Source organism: Denticeps clupeoides, chromosome 16 (assembly GCF_900700375.1).
Source record: "Denticeps clupeoides chromosome 16, fDenClu1.1, whole genome shotgun sequence".
Classification (NCBI taxonomy): Eukaryota; Metazoa; Chordata; class Actinopteri; order Clupeiformes; family Denticipitidae; genus Denticeps; species Denticeps clupeoides.
In genome coordinates, this window is record NC_041722.1 from 5,818,255 (window position 1) to 5,839,979 (window position 21,725).

General features: G+C 44.7%; 1 protein-coding gene across 1 annotated transcript; it reads left to right on the forward strand.

Annotated features, from left to right (window-relative positions):
* Nucleotides 1-5,574: 5,574 nt before the first annotated feature.
* On the forward strand, nt 5,575-15,600 carry bnc1 (basonuclin zinc finger protein 1). Its single transcript, XM_028956524.1, has 5 exons — nt 5,575-5,955; nt 11,837-11,939; nt 12,109-12,344; nt 12,892-14,810; nt 14,918-15,600. The coding sequence occupies exons 1-5, from the start codon at nt 5,947-5,949 to the stop codon at nt 15,585-15,587; spliced, it is 2,937 nt and encodes a 978-aa protein (XP_028812357.1). The 5' UTR covers nt 5,575-5,946; the 3' UTR covers nt 15,588-15,600.
* The last annotated feature ends 6,125 nt before the right edge of the window (nt 15,601-21,725 follow it).

A 21,725-nucleotide genomic window follows, 5' to 3' on the forward strand; every position in this document is an offset into this window, starting at 1 on the left:
CCTTCACCTCGATCAACCAGCCGAACTTCTTACAAGCTGGGTCAATATGGATCCTCGGGTGACAAAGACTAGGGTAGCTGACGAGCGCGGCGTGGGAAATTAGAGCCTATCGGCGTCCGTCGTGACGGGATGGGAAAAAAAACGGGTTGATGTGAAGACGTAGGGCACGGCACATATGAAAGGTGCTGTTTAAGAATTAAATTATTCCCTTTGAGCGTGACAGGGACATTCGTTATACACTGGCCTGCCACATGTGTGGCTCGATCCAGTAAGAGATCACAAAGCTGTCAAAGACGAGGGTGAACGCCGCGCTGGCCTGGAACCGTCCCGTGGCGCGGGCCTCTGTCACTGATACGTGTTTGTGTTGGTGGGGGGACTCCCACGGACACGCGGCGAGCGAGCGCATGTGGACGGAGATGTCCCTCTCTGAGTCCTGGGCAGAGCGCTGGAAAATGTGTCACGTTGGAAAGGGGAGTAAGGAACAGGCAGGGCGTGGGGTCAGAGCCAGGCCGGAGTGGAGGGGTCGCCAGAACGCCCACCGCGGCCGCACTGAGTCACCGCACACGGTGCAGAGCAGGTCGGAGAGCGTTATTCATGTCTTCTGGTCTGTCTCATGTCACTTGAGGTTCGCTATGGAATGTGTTCAAATTCAGGGAAACACACCAGAACATTCTGTTGCTGTGTTTCTCTGCTTTTTGTTCTGATTCAGTAACCGACGTTCATCATCCAGAACCATAGATACTTGAGGGGAATTATTATAGATTTACATTTAAGGCATTTGGCAGACGCCCTTATCCAGTTACCTGCTTTCAAGTTACCGACGATGAAGTGGTCAGTTCTGGTTCACTAGGACCCCCAACCATGAATACAATCTTTTTATTCACTCTGTTGTAGATTCTATACATAAGTTAGACATAAGTCAGAGCTTCCGTTTCATTCTTAGAAATGATTTATAGAAATGATTTTAAGCACATCTTTGTTAGTGTGACATGTATTGGCAGTGCGTACTCTGTATTTGTACAATATTAAATATTCATCTGCTCTGTATGCCTTAATAAATAAATATTAATGTTCCGTGCGTTAGTCGGGTCGCGCCGTACTTTGTGCTGAATCGGTGGGACTTCCCTTGTCCCATATTTGGCCCGACCCTGGTTGCACTCTCACCAGGTCTTGTCCCACGTTTCTGTGCTGGAGGTGACAGTCGTTTCACACCTGCAGAGGTGGAATCCTCTCGCATTCCCGCGCGGAATTTTATCTCCACCGGTGCTGCTTAGCACATTGTCTGCATTCCACTTCTATGAAATATTGTCATTACACGCCTCTCGCGTGTAACCCCCCCGCTTCTCAAACATCACTACCGTTCCCAATCTTCTCTCCTTGTTGGAGGGGGGAATCTTTGATTTATTTGCATCCCTCTCTTTCTTCTGCTGTTCTGACAGCTTTAAAGGTTTGCTCTTCAATTCATGAGTGTCATGCAGCGTTACGACTTCACAGTAAATTACAGACACTTACATTAGGATGTCAGGACTCTGTAGTCGAGGCGCTCTGAGCGCGCCGGCGTGACTCAGCTGCTGTGACTATTTGACTGCAAGGCCACTCGGGCCCCTAAGGGCCCCTGGGGCCTGCTGGCCAGGAGAAGGCAGCCGCATTCACTGGTGCAGTGCCACGTTGGCCGTGGGCGGGCCTGGTACCGAGGGCCACCGGTGTCAGCCCCTGGTAACGATCCCCTCCCTTTGAATGCTAAGTGTTGTCCCCGTTGAAAGATTCCAGAAACTTCACTAGCGCTCAGGGCTCCTGGGTCACTCGTTTGTCATCATGACCCCTGACCTGTGCAGGCCAGCGTGCCTGGAGGAATGTCGGGGATGTTTACCTTGGGTGAGACTGATGGTGTCCAGGTGGCTTTTTTTTTTCTTTCAGTGGTCTGTTCCTCTCCTGCCCGGGGTTTATAGTCTCACCCCTTCAGCTCGCAAAGTAACAAATCTTCCGCTTTGTACCGACAAAACACAGTAATTCGCGTTGTGTCTGCCCAAGGAATAGGGCGATGAGCGAAGCGTAATCGGGTTAAAGCCGGCGTGCAGTGCTGCGGCTGCGTGGCCGAGGCGACAGCCGTGCTTTATTGGGACGCGATCGGTGAAGAAGAAGCCTATCGATCGGACTTAACTCCGCTGTCTGGGTCCACGCTTAAGCTAATACACCCTACTTCTGTGCAGCACTGAGCTCAACAACAGGGGAAAGAGTGGCGACCATAATGGACAAAGCAAAACAGTGTCATCTATCACTCGATCATTGGATATCCCAGGATGGCTTTTTGAAGTGCTCTCTCCGGGTGGAACTTCTGGAAAGTTTTCCACCATGCCCTCCCCCACCCCGGGCCCACTAAAGAGGCCATTAAACACCGTTGTAATGCAAACAGTAATTCTAAAGAGACCAAACAGGTGTCAGATGCTAAGGGATGGTGCCTCTAATGTAGCCATTACATGGAGCAAGGAAAGATTATCATAAAAGCATCGCTGGTCTAATGTGGATATGTCTGATCAATACCAGACAGGCGGAATGGAGCGCCCAGGAAGAGGGAGTACTTGTATTAATCTTTCTGCGTTCTCCAGTGGCCTGATCATCGCGCTGTCCTCGGCTGGGGGAGTGGTGGGGACCCGACACTTTGGTGGGGCCGAGCACGGTGGTCAGAAAATGTGGAAAGAGCGCTGTCTGCAGCCTGCCGGACAATTAGAACTAATGACATGGGTGCGTCTACCTAAAGTCATTATCGACCGACCTACGTCCACCTATGATGGTGCTTTTATTTGGGTTTCTGTTGTGCCAATTCAGTCACCTGCTTCACCTTCACTCCCATATTTACTACACGCTTCTCACTAAATACCTGGCTCACATTCGTCAGGGTGCCGAACTCTCTGAGAATGCGACAGCAGTCGACAAAACCGTGTGGTCCATTTCACACCTTGTGCGGTAGAATTGATAGCGGCTGCTGTGGTGCCTTCTCTTTCCCGTGTATTGTTTGAAATGCACAGACTCGGTGCGAATGTTCTGACCCGCGCTCCCGTTTTCTGCCTCTCACCCAAGTTTATATTTTTAGAGTCGACTGTGGAATTAGCCGCTCTTTTGCTTTTACATTTGAAGTGCACTCAGAGGACTTAAATGCTTTTACTCGCCCCATTTTATATTAAACTGATAGTCATTAAAGCACGATGAGCCCCCTCATCAGATCTAAAGCGCATGGGGAGGCTTTTTAAATGTGCCTTTTGTTGGAGAAGCGCGCTTTTAAACTGCGCCGTTTCAGTTCTAATATGCAGTGCAAAAGGACAGCTTCATCTTTTTTATGCCATTTTTGTCATATTTCATGTCTGTGATGTCTGATCAGATACTTTTTTGTCATGCTTCATATCTATTTCATTTGATCACATTCAACTAAATTGTGGTACTTATAGGTCGGTTTAAGAGTCTTAGTTTTTTAAATGGCTTTGACTTCAGGTGGAAGTCCCTCTTTTGTAGTTTCATTTTAAAATGACCCAGTATGACAGCGTCCATTGAAATATGGAACCAAATTTGGAGGAGAGGCCAGTACCTTGTACCTTTTTGCAGGAGTCATTTCTAGGTCCCCCGCCCCTCCGGCCCGATTTTTTTATTGCCAGGTAAACTGAAGACAGACACCCGGTGTGGTGTGGCTTGAGCACCGGCCGGCCGTGTCTGGGCAGGGTCGCGGGGCTCAGCAGCATGTCTCTGCACTTCCAGTGCTCAAGGCCTCTTTTTCTCTTTGAACGGATCGGGTCACATTTGGCATATATGACGTGGCAGGTTGTTGTGTGCTTTATGTGTTTTATTGATGTTTATGAAATGTCGCAAAGTATTACAAACGTACATTTTTCTGAAAAACCGATTCACTTTGTAAAAAAAAACAAAAAAAAAACTTATGCGATTCCGGTGCTGTTTCACTTGTTATACGTATGCTAATACAATGTGATGTTTTTAAAGTAGCATATCCATCATACATATATAATGTAGACACAGCCACAAACATAAATATCAAATATGAAATATGAAAATTTCTTCTGAGACCTGTTTGGATCAACATGCAGTGACGCATTATGCCTCGCCCCAGACTCTGCCCTGGAGGGAGGGACCAGGTCTGGAGTTATTCAGTTTAAAAACTGCGATTTTTACAAGCGGCAGCCTCTTAATGCCAGCTATTTCTGCGAATTGATTTTCTATGCATCCCCTGGGTGCGGAATAAATAAGATCTTTGCTCGACAGGACGACCGCTTCCATCTTGTGGTACATGTCTGATTGAAAGCATCCCATATGTAGCCTCATAAAATTTTGCTTCTGACAAAATAAAAGCTTTGATCTTCTGGAAGCACTGCCTATTTAATTGAATATTTCAAGGCTTGTTAGTTACACATTAATAGATGATGCCTGGGTGTTTTTTTTTTTTTTTTTTTTTTTGCTAGTTGATATAACAGAGTGGCCGCAAGATACTTAAAAAGAAAAAAAAAAGATTTTGCCCATCACATTCTGTAAGAGCCTCATTCCTCTCTCAATTACAGAACCTTCGCACAAAACATACCTGTTAAAACTTGCGTAGTAATTTATGGATTAAATGCCACACCTAATGGGCTGGAGCCACGGCACAGCTTGTTACCTTCAGATGCACGGCGGATCTAAGCATCCCTTCCCACTAAGAGCTGCAGCCATCTTCATCATCTTCAGTGCCGGAGAAAAACAGTGCCTGTTTCTAAATGTTAAGAAGGGACCATTTATAAATGGTCATTCAGATTCAGATTAAGAGCATCAGAATCTAATATCATTAGTTGAGGAAAATTGTGACTCCCCCTCTTTTGTTTTTTCAATGTAATTGACTGGGGCAACTTTTTCAAATTCCAAATGATGTCTCCAAAATGATCTGAACTCCGTTATTAATCTGTAACATGAAAAAACGGATTTGCTTTAACATGCTAATGACTATAATGTATGTAAGGGACTATAAGAGTCACCTGAGACGGGCTTAGGAAGAAGCTGAAACAGACAGGTAAGCTGCGCGAACATGTTTCAGGATACTTGGTCCAGACGTTGACGTGTTCCCATTGGCACAAGGTACAACTTGTTATTGGGACTGTTCACGGAGTGGTGGTGAGCACACACACACACACACAACACACACACTCAGTCAGAGTCCGACTCTGGGGTGAGCTCTGTGCAGGGCTGCATTGATTTAATGCATTACTCAAGCTGCCTTGGAGAGGGAAAGAAAGAGAGAGAGCAGAGAGGTAGAGTCTCTCCTGACTGCATTAGGAGTGCCTGGAGCCTTTGTGATTCCTTTTGATCAAATCTCTGTGAAAGATGAGTGTCATGCCCTCTTCCAGCCAGCTGTGAGGGGACTGCCCTGTGACTCGGCGGGGGAGGGTGTGTGTGCGCGCCAGTGTGTGTGTGTGTGTGTGTGTGTGGAGGGGGAGGTGGTGAGCGGAAGGGTGGAGGGGGGGCATGCTCAAACACACCACGCTGGGGCTCGCCGGGGAGAGAGAAGGCAGCTCCTGAGGTGAGAACGCGGAGTGGGAGGGAGGGAGGATCTCGTTCCAGTCCCCTGTGCCCAGTTTCAGCACGCTGCACATCTTGAGCAGTTTAGAGCCAGACCACGGCAAACATAGGAAGAGGGGGAGAGGAGTGAAGAAAGGAGGCATGTGTGAGAGTGGCGCGTTTGTTGTTTTTAAAGCGTGAGCTTGAGCTTTGTGTGTGTGTGTGTGTGTGTGTGTGTGAGAGAGAGAGAGCGAGAGAGAGACATGAGTGTTCATGTGCGACAAACTGCAAGAGCCGGCGTGTGACGGCTGCTCAGCCATAGTACTTGTGCAGACAGGAGAGTTTGAGGCATTTCTTTTGTAGGGACACGTAGGGAATGGCAAACTACATGGTTACCCTGGGAACGTCCATTTAATAAGAATGTCGGAGGTAAGAACAAGAAATGATTTCCCCCTTTTTCCCTCTTTTCTTTCCTTAACTCTGTAGGTGACACTATGTAATTTAATGATTTATGTATTAAAATGTTTTTTGACTCATTTTCAATGTCGGAACTTTAATCTTTCAGTTATTTAGTCACAGTTTTTTTATATATAGAAATGTGTATTTCATTTATCTTTCTTGGGTAATTACCTGGAACATGACTGTTCTTTTTTTTTTTATTATTAAAAAAATAATAAATCTGAGATATAGCAAAGGAGGAACTTCTCCAAACTTGAATGGGCAACTTAAACAAATACCACTTGACATCCGTACCACCAGAAACAAACACCCTTTACAACCACTGTCACGTCCATTGCGCCACGTATCCTGTTGGATTGTGTACCTAATTATTTCCATTTTTTTTTTTGAAAACGTCTATATTTTCCTTCCTTTTCTCTGGGCTTTCATTAGTTCCGGCACTTACTTTCACTCTCGCTGAGTAGCTCTCTTACAAGAAGGACTGCGCTGGCGCGCTATTAGCCGCTCGCAGCTGGCAGCCAGCCACCCACTATTGGAATGTAATTTAAGACCGGCGTAATGTTTTGTCGCAGCCTTAATGCAACAATTAGCCGGGCCGCCTGCGCGCCTGTTTGTATCGGTGTCTACGGCAGGCAGATTCGTACGGGGAGCGACCGCAGCCTGTCCAGTCTGGGGGCTTAGTCATCAGCAAATCCCGAGCAGGAGATGTTAAGTAATGCGGAAACCATTGCCACATGAATTCATGGTGCAGTTCAGACTCATTCTACTTGGAATTAGTTTTTTTTTTTTTTTTTTTTTTTCTACTCAGTTTTAAGTAAATTGTCTTAAAATGCATATTTTGTCATGGTTGCAAAGATGACCCTGGCCTGTTGAATTATGTTTCTAGCGGGAAGTTGGGAAGTTTGATAGTTGATGACTGCAGGGCTCCTTTCACTTCCAGACCGACTTTGTGTTGCACTTTTCATGCTGTTGGTCAAACAGCATCCCAGCAGAGATGCCGCCGTCTCCGTGCTGTTATCTGTTCTTCCCGTCTCCACTGGCTGAACTGCGTTGTGTGGGTTTTCCCTCTTTTTTTTTTTTGGCCTCTCTCGCCCCTCTCTCTGTCTGTCTGGGTGCGCCAAGGCCCCGGGGTGTCCAGGGCCCCGCCGCTTTTGTGCCGGGCCCCGGCGCTGCAGCCTGCGAGCCCCAGTCAGCTTCATTAGTTTTATGATGGGTCCATCAGCGCGGGACCCCGGCGCTGTAGGCCCTTTCCAGCTCGTCTCAGAGCCCAATCCCGCCACCGCCGCCGCCTCTCTGGTGAGGAACGGGAGGCTTGCAAGGATTTGTCAGCCAGATGTGACAAGATTGTCAAGGGGCAGGCGGGCGGGGAGAAGACGAAGGGAGAATCTGATATTAATCAGCGGATCGCTCAGAGCCAAACTTTCTCAGACGCAGTGTACTAACACGTCCCCCTCATTTACAGCCTGTTTCTTGTGGTCTCTGGGCTGCCACTGTCTGCTTCTCGCTGGAAGAGCAGAGGTGCTGCAAGCCAGTAACGCCTTTCTCTCCGTCTCGTTTGCTTCTTGCTGAACTTTTCTTCTTCCCCTTTAAACTTGGTTCAAAGGTTTTTCAGGAGGTTCAGCAGAGGAGAGAACGTTACACAGTCATCAGGGAACCGTGAAACTGTGATTTAGAAGGTACATATTTAAGGAGATCATGACGGTTCTTGTGCGACACGCCGCAAGCGACAACGTGTAGCGGCCGCCCGGCCGTGGTGCTTGTGCAGGCAGGAGCGTTTTCTTTTTGTAGCGACTTGTAAAGAATGGGAAATGACGTTACGCTGGGAGAAGACATTTAATTAGAAAACTTCATTGTGTGGCCCATTCAAAGTCATTAAGTCACCTTTTCTGGATGACATGTATATGATTTTATTACTTTTTTTATTTTATTAGATTTTTTTTTGCCTTTTTAAGCTTCTATACATCATCTGTACTTTGATTCATCACAGCAATAGAAAGTTTGCAGGCATTTCGACGTTTATAATGGTTTTTTTTTGTTTATTATGAATCCATTTTATTCATATATGTAACAAATTTAATCCTAATATCTGTGTTCTGCTAAAACTGAAATCCTGGATTTTTTGTTCCCCCCTCCGTATCCTGAGGTAGGAATGGTGATGAAAATAAGAAAATAATTTATGAGTCACGGTGAGCGTGCTGCCTCAGATTGAGGAGGCAGTTGTTGCCGGCGTTGAGCCTCATTCCCTCATTCCCGGCATTAAGTACTACAAGTGTAGCGTTCTAGCTGGCAGTGTGCGCCAGGCGCCTTTTAATTGATTCGCCGTACAGTAAATAATTTCAGCAAGGCCACTCGGTTCCAACTGTCAGCCCACAGCTGTCCGCGGCGTTCATGAATATCGCTTAACAATTACCCGACACGGATGTGGTGTACATATGGCGGGATTTATTTAAATGACCAAAACGAGAACAGGCTTTCGGTTCTGTGGAGGTTCTTATGGCTTTGGTCCATAAACCATGTTCCCACAACTCTAAATAACTTGTGCGCTTTACCATTGGACACACTTGCCACACATTTCCGGGCATTGGCTTAATGCAAAATCATTTCTCAACCATGTCTCAATCAAACCTCACACAGTTAAATTTGTGGTGATTTCTTATAGCTACAGTTGTACTGTGAGTTTAGCTGAGCAGCTCTGATTTAAACCGTGCCTGTCTCCCGCCTGTGTTTGCGAACGGTTGGTGCGAAGGTATCCGTGTCGTTTACATCTGGCAATCTGGCCCCAGAAGCCCTGCCTCCCACTGGCGCATGTTATCACTTAGAGTTTGGGGCTTCGTGGTACGCCAGCCGTTTTCCCAGACTCCCTACTTGACCATTTTGGACAGCCCCCCTGGAGAACCTGGCTTCGTTTTGGCTTTGGCTAAGGAGCATTTCATTGGAACAAATGAGTGCAGACGGTTGTATAACCACAGATTTACAGCACTTTAACTGAGCAGATTACTGTAAAACATTTTAGTTCATTATCCTTATTAGTGCTAAATCACTGCAGTTTAAGCATTTTCATACAACACTCTCCAATTATGTTTTTATTACTTTCTGACCTGTGCAATTAATGGGAGATTGATTTTTCTAATTCTTTATTCTAAACTTTATTTTTCATTGTTTTGATTGAATGTTTTCATGGTTTGTGCATGCAGTTATCAAGCTCTTTTTAGTTCAAGCCCTGAACCATCTCTTCTTTTAGTTCAAAAGAAAGTCAATTGCACATCATATTTATTACAAGCATGGTTTTTTCTCTCTCGGACTTTAATGATGAATGTGAGATTAACTTTGAGGAAAGGCATGTTGAAAAGGAGGCCATTCCGACCCCTCCTGGAGAGAACACCTCTCCAGACATCTGCTTCCCATTCTCAAGCCATGCAATACAACACCCAGGAGCTGAGTGACACAATTAACACCAGGGTCGGTGGAGACGGGGGGGCTTATTTATTCACATATTATTTCAATAGATATTTCAATACTGTGCATTTTTTGCTCCAAAAGTAAATCACTTCAAAATGAGTTTTCACAGACTAGTTTGAATAAATCGCGTGATAATTGTTGGTTTTATATAGTAGTCATTGCACAACGCCAGATTATATAAAATGAAATGGAACTGATTTTGAACATTTTCTATTGTGAGAATGTGACACTGCATGAGCTGAGGTACCGCTGTCCTTTACCTTGAGTAAGTGTGTGAGTCTCTCTATTTATTACCGCTGCTAAATCATAGAAAATAGTAAATAATGAAGATCGTCAGTCCATTTTTTCTCTGTTCACTATTTGCAAAGCAATATTGTCAAACAAGTCAATTATTTCCTTTAAAGCTCAAAAATCATGTAATTGTAAAAAAACTATATAATTTGGTCCTGTCTGCTTCCGGTGGAAATGATTGAGAATTATATTAGACATAACAGCCTGTGAAATGGGATTACATTAGTTGGACCGTGTTAATTCTGCGCTGGATAATGACGGGATTTTGCTGCTTTTAAGAAGAGAGGTTATTATATAATTTTTTTCTACCAAATGAAAATCAGGTACCTCGCAGGGTCCAGGGAAACCAGCATTAAAGTCAGTCTGGTAATTAACCCCAGGAGTCATATTTGATTAACAGAGTGAGAGGCTCGCCTGCCTTTTGACCTGATCAGATTCATATTTGTTTCACCAGGAATGTAAAACCTTTCCGCATTTGCCCGTATTTTATAAAAAAAAAAAAAAAAGTGAAGACGTACAAAAGTTATGATATCAGCGTACAGTAAAAAGCATTTTTTTTCAATATATTACTGTGTAATAAAAAATTGTACTATTTAATACTGATTTGTGACTTAAGAGATAGGAGATCTTGTGAAATCAGGATCATTTTGTCCTAGTTTGCCCAACTCCTAGAACATCTTGTGTATTTTGGAACACAGCCGGACTTGAAATATTGAATTATGCACCTCACCTCCATTAAAGGGTTGGCTGGTATCGGTGCCCATAAAATCATACCTACGGCGCATGCTCCTGTCAAACCAGTGAAAAGCGGTACCAGGCACCCGAAAATACACACCTCTCTGGAAGTAAAGCCTTGTTACAGATAATCACGGTGTGGTTTGTTTGGAAGTCAGCTTGACTGTGCTAAAGTTATGAAAAATTATATTTAAAAAAATGCTATGCTTTTGTCTCTTCCTATAAGATTTAAAAACTCCCATGCTTTGTTCAGACTGGTTTTGAGCAGTCAGTGATCACACATGCTGTGAACATCATATTCGATTCCCCTCATTTACTCAACTCTGGGTTTTGTATCTGCTTTAAACTTTTTAAACAATATTTGATAACTGAGTACAGATGATGTGAGAAATGATTTATTAGATTAGAATGTTTTTTTTTTTTAAGTTGTCGTGTGACTTCAGTAAATATCCCGTTGTATAGGGGCAGTAAAGTTCACAATTTTTGAGGGCATTTTGACGGCTGGTTTATGAGGCTTGACAACTGCTGGTCAAGGAGGATGCAGTGCCTGCCCCAGCTGTGATGCAGCCCCCGACGAATGCATGCCTCCCACCACCTTATACCTCTATTAACAGCAGGCAGGAAGCGCACAGAACATCAGCAGGCAACATGACAAACACAATATCGAGTGCTTGGCTGGGGAGATAAGCCCCATTACGTGAACCCAATCCCTCCCGATGGACTATAAAACGTCATCTAGCCAGAAATCACCCCAGAGCTTTGATTTTTTATTTTTTTTTTCCTCCCCCTTCAAGTGGGATGGCCGGTACAGGTGTGGCTGAGTCGGCCTTTGTTAGGGAGGATGAGCGTGGCTGATGCAGCCCTGCAGCTGTGTGCGCTTTTGCACTCCCTCCTCTCTTCAACACACACACACACACACGCACACACAGGAGGACCGGGTCCGGTGTGACATGCCCCACAGTGAACCAGCCAACATAATCCCCTTTGGTTTCCTGCGCTGCTCTTTAGAGAATAGGTCTGAGTTATTCAGCAGAGCCGGGCAACTGACTGCCTCAAATCTATATTCTTCCCTAGGCAGTGTGAGCTCAAACTGCCGAGAGCCTTGTGTTTTATTCATGGCCAAGATTTCACTGAATCCGAAAGAAAAGTGGATCGCAGATTTTGGATATGGGTTGGAAATCATGAAATGAAATGGCCAGAGAAATCAAAAGACTGACGTATCTCTGAATGGGTTTGCCAAGTGGGAGATTTTAACTCGTTGGACACCAATGTCAACATCATCAATAGCTTCCTCTTGAGGTGATCTTTTTTTTTTTCTTCACTACACTGATTAGTAAATTGGACTTTTATTGGTTTTATTGAACAGGCAATTTGCTGTACTTTGGTGAACTGCGACTGTGAAAGTTTCAAACCTGGGAAGCTGAAGAGACGACAATGTGACAGCTGCAAGCACGGCTGGGTCGCTCACGGTAAATGTAGACAATTAAAATTTAACAACTAAAATTATGCAAATATGTGTCTTCTCCTGTTATTTAGTACTTGCAAGCAGTGTGTGTGGGAGGTGGGCGTAAAATCCTTTAAGTTTAATTTTGCTGAACGCAGTGTTTCTCTTTCTCCATTTTCATTTTTCGTTTAAAGCACTGAGTAAACTGAAGATGCACCACATGTATCAGGGAAGTCAGGTGGAGATTGTCCACTCCAACGTGGTGTTTGACATCTGCAGTCTGATGCTGTACGGGACCCAGGCTATTCCGGTGCGCCTGAAGATCCTACTGGACCGCCTCTTCAGCGTCCTCAAGCAGGAAGAGGTCATTCAGATTCTCAACGCGCTGGACTGGACGCTGCAGGACTACATCCGAGGCTACGTGCTCCAGGTGCGTGCACACCTGTGTATTTTTCGTTCCTTTACAATATAACTGCTTCATCCGATTGTATCGGCACTTCCTTTTAAAATAGTTTTTCTTCACTTAGCAGTGTTCTCCACTATTCGAGGATTCGAGATTGATTCATGGTAGCCCATCTAGCATGAATCGACAGGCTCTCTGACGAACATCGTGTGATGAAATATTTATTGTGGCTAGAGCACCAAGCCGCAGCTGCCTTGACTTTCAAAGAAACTGGTAACGCTCACATGTAATTATTGTGGGGCTGATCAGCACAGGCACTTGATCAGTGTGAAGCCAGCTTTCCTCTGATCTCCTAACCCTCAGCCTCAGTTTCCAAGAAGTCCTTCTCAGGAAAGGGACAATCAACGGGATATAAATTAGATGAAATAATAAAAATCAAATTACGTGCGGCCATAATTATTTGCGTTTTGTGGTGTGTTGAATGGCAGGTTGTTTCTTGTGGTAAAAATACATCAATTTTGAAGTGCATGATTATTTCTGTCCACATTTATTTATTTTTCTATTTATATTGAAGGATGTGGCTGGAAAGGTGCTGGACCGCTGGGCTATCATGACGTTTGAAGAGGAGATTGCTACACTGCAGCAGTTCCTTCGTTTTGGTGAAACCAAGTCCATTGTTGAGCTCATGGCTCTCCAGGACAAAGAGGGTCAAGCTATCATAGTCCCCAGCACCCGAACCAATTCTGACATCCGCACCTTCATTGAGAGCAGCACACAGCGCAGCCCCAACCTGCCCACAAAGGTAGAGAAGCTCAGCACCAGTAATGTGCATCACTTCGAGAACTTCATCAACAGCATGGCCTTCATGCTGCCCTTCCAGCTGCTGAACTCCGTCCCACCGCCACTCCTGGGCTCGCCCCCAGACTCATTCCAGCTGGAGGCAGCACAGAGGCGGGAAGCGCAGGTCCGGCTGGAGGATCCCGGGCCCCCCCCTGAGAGCAGTCTCCTGGGCTCCAGCTCCGCCTCCTTCGCCTCCGACCTGGAGCGCATTGACAATCCTTTGGATGGCCCTACCACCAAAATGGAGGCCGACGACTTTCATACTAGCGATAATTATTCGGACGGGCCCTCCACTCCATGCACGCCATCTGTGAGCTCAGATGCCAATCAGATGTCCCCAGATTCCAAGATGAGGTCTCTAGAGAAAAACAGCGGGAGCCTCAAGAAGGGTCGCGTGTACTGCAGCGCTTGTGAGAAAACCTTCTATGACAAGGGCACCTTGAAGATCCATTACAATGCCGTGCACCTGAAGATCAAGCACAAGTGTACCATTGAGGGCTGCAACATGGTGTTCAGCTCCCTCCGCAGTCGTAACCGCCACAGTGCCAACCCCAACCCTCGACTTCACATGCCAATGAACCGCAACAACCGCGACAAGGATCTACGCACCAGCCTCTCCCATGATGAGGTGAAGGAGAGCGAGAAGCACCCCGACTTCAGCCCCATGTCCAACTCTGTGGTCAGCAGGTCGGCCTCCAGCTACATGGTCAACAGCACAGACTCCAAACTGCAGAGCTCCTTCCCTAGCATCAGCCAAACTGGGATCCTCTTCCCCAACCTGAAGACGGTGCAGCCCGTTCTGCCCTTCTACCGCAGCCTGGTGACCCCGGAAGAGCTGGCCAACACCCCGGGAACCCTGCCCTCTCTGCCCCTCATATCGTCCTCCGTCCCCATGAAGCCTGCAGTCACAGAGATGTCGTCAGAACCTGTGCCAAAGAAGAAGTCCCGCAAGTCCAGCATGCCCATCAAGATCGAAAAAGAGGCGGTGGAAGGTATGGACGAGTTGGCGGAGGGCAGTGACTCTGACGACGAGACCCCTCTGGTTAGTAGAGAAGTGGGTGAGTCAGATGGCAACTACCTTGCATGCAGGAGACAGGTGGCCAGCGATGAGCAGGGGATCCCATCCACCATTGTGAAGCGTTCGTTCGATTTCATCCCTAATATCAGTGCAGAGGTGAATGGCAGCAAGGAGGAAGAGGGTCTCCACTATGGAGACATGGGCTTTAGGTGCGGCGTGGAGGGTGGCGTGATCACCTGCACCTCCCCCAAGGAGAAGGATCACCACGTTCTCAACAGCAATATCACCACAGGGCCTGAAGATGACGACTGTGCCATTTATCAAGCACAAAACAAGCCCTGTGATTCCATCTGCATGGACGGTGACCACCAAGCGAGTAACGGGCCATCATTCCAGAAATCCGCCAGCGATGTCTGTACGGAGAGCTACAGCGACCACCATGAACACATGGACCCTCAGGCCACGTGCTTAGATGACAAAGATGACTTGTCCCACCACTGTGACATCTGCAATAAAAACTTCAAGAATCCATACAGTGTGAAAATGCACTACAGGAACGTTCACCTGAAGGAGATGCACATGTGCACCGTTGATGGCTGCAATGCAGCCTTTCCATCACGAAGGAGCCGAGACAGGTGAGCGACCAAGAGAACTAAAAAATGATTCTAGAACATTTGACTGTAGAATTACTGCTGTTGTCAACTAATGCCAACTATTAATTTGATCAATTTTTTAATTCTAGGCACAGCGCGAACCTAAATCTTCACCACAAGCTGCTGACCAAAGACCACTACGGGGCGCCCAGCACCTTCTATTCAGCATCATCTCTTTGCAGAGACATAAGCAGTGACTTCCGTCATGACTTCCCCGTAAAAGAGCACGTTGGACAGACATCAGTGATCTTTAAGGGACATAACCGGATGGGGTTGGTGTTTCCCATGAGCAAGATCACAGGCACCACAGAGCTGGCCACCGACGGGGCTGTGGAGGACGGGGCCGTGCTGGACCTCAGCACCACGGCAGCGCCCCGCTCGGGGGGCAGCGGCCACTCGTCCTGGGACTCGGACGGCGGCAGCGAGGAAGGCTGTGCCATGGAGGACAGCGACGAGAGCTGCGACGGGCTGAGCCTGGGCGGCAGCGAGGGCGTGGTCCCCGAGCTGGCTGAGCGCTCGCCGGGCTGCCACGCGCTGCAGCTGCACGGCGGCTCGCCCATCACCTGCCACGTCTGCCAGAAGGTCTACAGCAACAAGGGCACGTTCAGGGCGCACTACAAAACGGTGCACCTCCGGCTGCTGCACAAGTGTAAGGTGCCGGGCTGTGACACCACGTTCTCCTCGGTCCGGAGCCGGAACAGGCACAGCCAGAACCCGAACCTACACAGAAACATAAACATTTCCCACGAGCAGGAGTAGCACTCCTCCCAACACGGCAAACATTCCTTTAAAAACTGGTTTTTGTTTGTGTGTTTTTTTTTTTTCTCCTCGTTCATGATTTCTCTGCATTTTTGGGGGTAACTGTCTTTTCAGTCAGCACTTTTGGGGTTTAAGATGCATGTGGAAAATATTTGAAGATGCATTCAGATTATTGTATTACCATTCAGGATTCTCATGTCTGACCGGGACAAATGACTTTTGCTTGTAAAATTTAAATCTTACAATTCCACATGGATCGCTCAGTATTTACAAATGGCTTATTACAAGTTTGTCAGTATTTTCTATTTTTCCCAGAAAGATCACACTTCTTTTGGAACTTAAATGTCAAGTAATGTACTGAAGCTTACAGAATCCTATCACTGACTGCTGCATGTACAAAAATATAAAAAGTACCTCATACCTAAGAAGGTCTTGTCTAACAAGATCTTGACATTTCCATGTCCGATGTTTGACGAGACCACTTACCCAGCAATGAAATCAGTACCGTGGCATCAGTCACAATCTCCACTCCTTTTAGTTCTATGCACTTATTTAACTGATTCAGACGTCGCTTGCCTTAGTCTGCATAAAGTCATAAAGTCCTAGTCTACAGGAATATATTACACTGAGAAACCAAAGTGCTGTCTGTCTCACTCTGTACATACCTGGTGCAGGGTTCTGTCCTCGTGTTCTTTGACTCAAGTGCCGGTTGTGACGCGTGCAACATTTTGGATGTATTTTTGTGCTAACCGGCCATTCACATTTATTTGTGAGTTACGATTTATTGTTCCGACAAAAAAAACATAAGTTGTGAAGTTTTTGTGGAAGTTTGGGATTTTGGTCCCACAGGTCTTTGTCAAATCATTTAAGTGTAATGCTCCTGTTAATTTATTGTTTGGTGTTATCTGTACAGTATTGGTTTCCCTCTGTTCTTGACTACAATACTCAGAAGGCTCAAGTTGACCAAAGATTCCTGTCATAACAACATATGTATAATAAATTAATCTCACAAAAGAAGAGCAGTATGAAAAAAACACCCATCACCTATTTAGGATTTGATGGTGCATCAGTATTTTGCTGGGGAAATAAACAGTTGTTTTAATTATTCAAGGAATTTCAACAATTTACCCTAAATTCTGCATAATGTTTCATGAAAGGCTTCAAGAGTCTTTTGTCTGGACCTGTAAAACACCGTTGTAATTACACAGATAGTATTATGAATACTTTACTGTTGCATTAGACATTCAAGTGAAATTGTAATTTGGAACCTAAGTGAACAAACCTTCTGTTATCTAAATGGCAATTTAACTGTATATTTTGTGAATAGTCATTTGTTATTTGAAAGAAACCAAAAAAAAAAGTGTATACTGTATTGGACTGTATTGGTTCTGTATATTGGATACATGTGAAATTGTATCTGCAGGTAAAACAACATTTCTCCCTGGTGTATTTTCATTTTTGTCCTTTTATTGTACTCACACTTTATTTCATTATGCATCCTGGATAATGGTGGATACAGTTTTAAATACATTTTCTTTGTGTTTTGTAAAAAAAAAAAAACTGTTTAATAAATGTTCATGTTTTTGATTTATTGTATTGATATTCGTTCATTCTAAATAAAGCCATAATTATTTGCATGTTTTTGTTTTGATGTACATTTTAAACCCACATTTAACCTACATTTAAAAATATATTTGTTTATTATTATTTACCATTTACTTAGGCAAGTGATTGTCATGAAATTGGTATCTGATTACAAAATGATTTAAATCCAGATTTAATTTATATACACTTTGAAATATAGAAATTTAAACTGGCTTTATTATTAACCTCATTGCCAGGGCAGGTGAATCACCTTTACATGCATTTCGCATTTAACTTGGTATAAAGTACTCGGGAACAACGGCAAAGAAGGGGTTGGCCTGGGCCGGATACTGGAATTGCAGCTTGTTCCCAGTTCCCCTTTACCAGCACACCTCACAATCTCCAGACAGACACAGAAAACCTTCTGTCTCAGCAGCATGCTGCTAACGTACTCGCCCGGTGGTGGCGATCCAGCAGGAGATTAAGACATTACATGCAAAAGAAGTGTCATTAGAAGAGGTAGTTCCAGGTGGCAATGCTAATCGGAAACGATGTGTCAGAGGTCTTATTGGAGAGGATGAATAAAAATTATGCAATAAAGTGGCACTAGAAAAAAAGGCTTCTACATTTAGGCTGAAAGCATTACATAACTTAACAGTTTCAGTGAACCCACCATTAAAATTTACATTTGTGAAAGCAGTTCATTGCCACTTCACTAACAAAAAGTTTTGCCAAGTGTGATCTTAGATCGGCGTTGTGGAGAAACCTGCCCTGCCGATATATATGTATTTTCTCTGCTATAGCCACATATTGTAATATCCTGTAACACTACTTGTGCTACTCCAACATGTTGTCGAGAGTCCTTGTACAAGGCTGATACCGGATCCCACATCCCGGGCGGATGCTGCGGAGGAGTGTGAGCAGAGGAGAGAATGGATTGTCCACGGGGGTTTGGAAAACTGATGGATACGGGGAGGGGGTCGTGCTGCCCACACTCACAAAGGACAGATGTGCAAAAAACATGATGTTCTTTTACCCCCTCGTACCAAACATTTGGTTGGACCGAGAGTTGAATTTTTTTTCCTTCATAGTGACCAGATTTCCCTGCACGGTGGCTAAACCCAACATACTGGATGCTCGGTCCAAAGACCATGATCAGTATGAAATATGCTGTACTGCACGTCACATTCTGACAGGTGAAGAAGATATTATTGCTGAAATTGTTTTAATAGAGCCTGTCAAAGACAGCGAGTAAACTGTCAGATCTTGGAGTTGGTGTCTTAGAAGTACAGGGTAAGAGTAATGATCTGAGCAACCATGACAAGGGCCAAATTGAGACATTACTAAAAGTAAAATTGTAAAGAATTTCGCATTAAAAGAACTTCCTTTTTTTTAATTCTACTGGGAGACCGCTCTTGTATATCTAGTTTAACTTGATCAGGACTAATTAGTATGAACAAACCAATGGAATGTACTGGAGTGTATAAAGGGTGAAAATGATGTCTGCCCCCTGTTGGTGTAGAGGAGTACTTGTTAATATGGTTTCTGTTGTCCTACAGCGACCCCTGGTGACGCAATGTGCGGCCTGCAAGTGTCTGACGCTTTATCTCTCATGAAGGCGTTTTTAAGTTTGTTCGGAACATGTTTGCTGCTAATTGTGCATGTATGTGTGACGCCATCTCAGCAACATTTAAAAAAGTATTAGTACTGCAAAAGTACTTCATAAAATACACTAAATACTGAATTAGTATTAGATGCAATTTTTAAAATGCAACAGATGATTATATATTACATCTGTTTCAGTGATAGAAAGAGCTAGACATAGCCCCACTGATCTGCCATAGCGCCACATAGTGCAGGGTATTGTGAGGACAATGTGGTGTTATCAAGTAAAACAAGATAAGAGAGTCAATACATGAAAAACAGTGTCTGGCAATAACTTATATGACCCTCAGCAGTGAAATAGCAGAAGTAACCCTCAGGCCTGAATGACAAACTCATGCATCAGCTTAGTTGCTCAGATTATGGCCCCACTTGCCATTACACTCATCTTTTATAGTGTGAAGCATGCTGTGGATGGTTAAAAAGGTCTATTTGCAGAAAATTGTATAGTTTGGGTGTTTGTGCATGTCTATGTAATGATCTTGACTTAATCAAAGTAATTTGAAGAACTGCACACATTTTCAGTGTAGAATGTACTACAAAAGCTGTCTGATAAAATTTTAACCTGAACTACATTTACATTTACAGCATTTATCAGACGCCCTTATCCAGAGCGACTTACAATCAGTATTACAGGGACAGTCCCCCTGGAGCAATTTAGGGTTAAGTGTCTTGCTCAGGGACACAATGGTAGTAAGTGGGATTCAATCTCGTCTGGTTCATAGACGAGTGTGTTACCCACGAGGCTACTACCCCACCTTTCGTATTAAAGAACATGCCCAATCTCACCTCTACCTATATGTTTGTGTTTATCCTCAGGGATATGATGTATTTTTTTATCCTAGAGCTGTTCCATTAAAAACTTTTTCATTCATTCATTTCTATGTGCAAATGACCCGTTGCACATAAGGCAATGTTTTATTAAGACTTCAGACATTTTACACTAATGATAAAATAAATGACCAGTCAGCAAGGCAGCCCACTTGTGGATTAAGTAGTTAATGAAAGTGTGTGTGTGTGTATGTGTATGTGTATGTACAATGTCTGTCCCATTTTCTTGAAGCTTGTTCATTTTGATTACCAGCTACGAATTGGTTACTTTTAATTGGCAGTTATGTTAAGAAAACCTAGTACAGCTGAAAGAGTCCTGATCAGCCAGACTACATTAAACCCGTTTCTCATTTTCTAAATATTTTTGTTGAGGAATGTGTTACAACAGGATTCTCACATTTACATTTGTAGTAGTTACAGGGACAGGTGAAGTGTCTTGCTCAGAGGAGTTCGAACCTGTGACTTTGAGGTATTCTGGTTCGTAGGCTTCTTCCACCCTATGGGATGGGCTGGTTCTGCAAACCCAAAAGGAATCCAGGCCTTGTTTTCTGTTCTCCCAGGAAGTTCACACTGGTGTAGAAAGTCTTGATGTCAAGGGGCCTGTGAATACACTTTCCAGTTTGAACCTTTTTTGAATGTTGCTGAGATAAGTAATACCATACACAATGGATATCTTCCCAAAGATGCAAATGCAATGTGGAATTCATGTGCAGTAAGGTTTCTACCTCTCCCTTTAATTTAAATGTTAGCTTTTGTATTCCATGTGTATATGTCTTCTTTTAAAGCTAGCTTTCACACACAGTATTTAAGATGCCTCTCTGGCTAAGGAACTGCACCTAATTCCGTTGTACTTGTTACAGTGACAATAGATTGTACGTGAGTCCCACTGAAGAGGTAATGAGCTATAGCACTGTGAGGCCATAATGTTAACATGTAAGTAGGCAGGTATGCGAGTAATCACAGGGGTCTTTGAAAGGGGACTGTGCTACAAGTTCATCTGAATTCTGTTAAGTAAAAAAAAAAAGAGGCTGTGAGTTGGAATCCTGGCTCAGACCTTGGGTGTAAGGAGCTTGCATGCTCTCTCCATGTTGATGGAGGTTTCCTCTGCCATCCAAAGGCATGTACAAACCCTCCCCTGCACCTTTTCAAGGGGCAGTGGTCGCCTAGTGGTTAAGGAAGCAACCCCATCATCAGAAGGTTGCCGGTTCAAATCCCAATCTGCCAAGGTGCCACAAGGTCCCCACACACTGCTCCTCGGACGCCTTTCATGGAAGCCCACTACTCACTAAGGGTGATGGTTAAAAGCAGAGGACACATTTTCACTTTCAATCACTTCTGGACTCTATCCCCCCAGAATTTTGCACAAATTTTGACTTTACACATTGGTACACCTTCACCCTACCTGTGAGGCATATTTTATGTTTAAAAACATAAAATTGTAATATGGGTTTGCAATATTTGAATATTGGTTCACTTGAATACTTCTACAGAAGTCTATAGCAGTCGCAAAAGCATTTCATTGCATATCATACCTTGTATGACTGTGTGTGTGACAAATAAGATTAGAATTTTGAATTTGATTTTCAAAAATCTAATTTTGAATATATACAGTATATATATATTTTTTAGATAATCCTAACGTGGGTTCAGTGTATGTGTGCATGTACGTATTTTGTATGGAAATGATTTAGAACAGACAGAAATACAAAGCACGCTTCGTATAAGCATGAGTGATTTGAATAGAATTTATAAAGCAGCGTCTGTCATTTGAACCGCGTGCGGACGGTAATAAATGACGGTAACGCGGGTGACGCGAGCGTCGCCGCCGCAAGAAGGACCGGGCAGGGGGGGGAAGCGGGGAGCTCCGCGCTGCGCCGCCGCCGCCACCACCACCCGGAGCTCGTAGCCGGCACCGCGCCGCCACCGGAGGGCCGCGGTTCTCTCTGTGCGGGGTGGAGGAAGGAGGAAGAGGAAGCGCCGGCGCGTCCGCGGCCTTTTTTCGCCTCTCCGTAGCGTGAGCGCGCGCGCGCGCGTGTTGTGTGTTTTTTTTTTTTTTTTTTT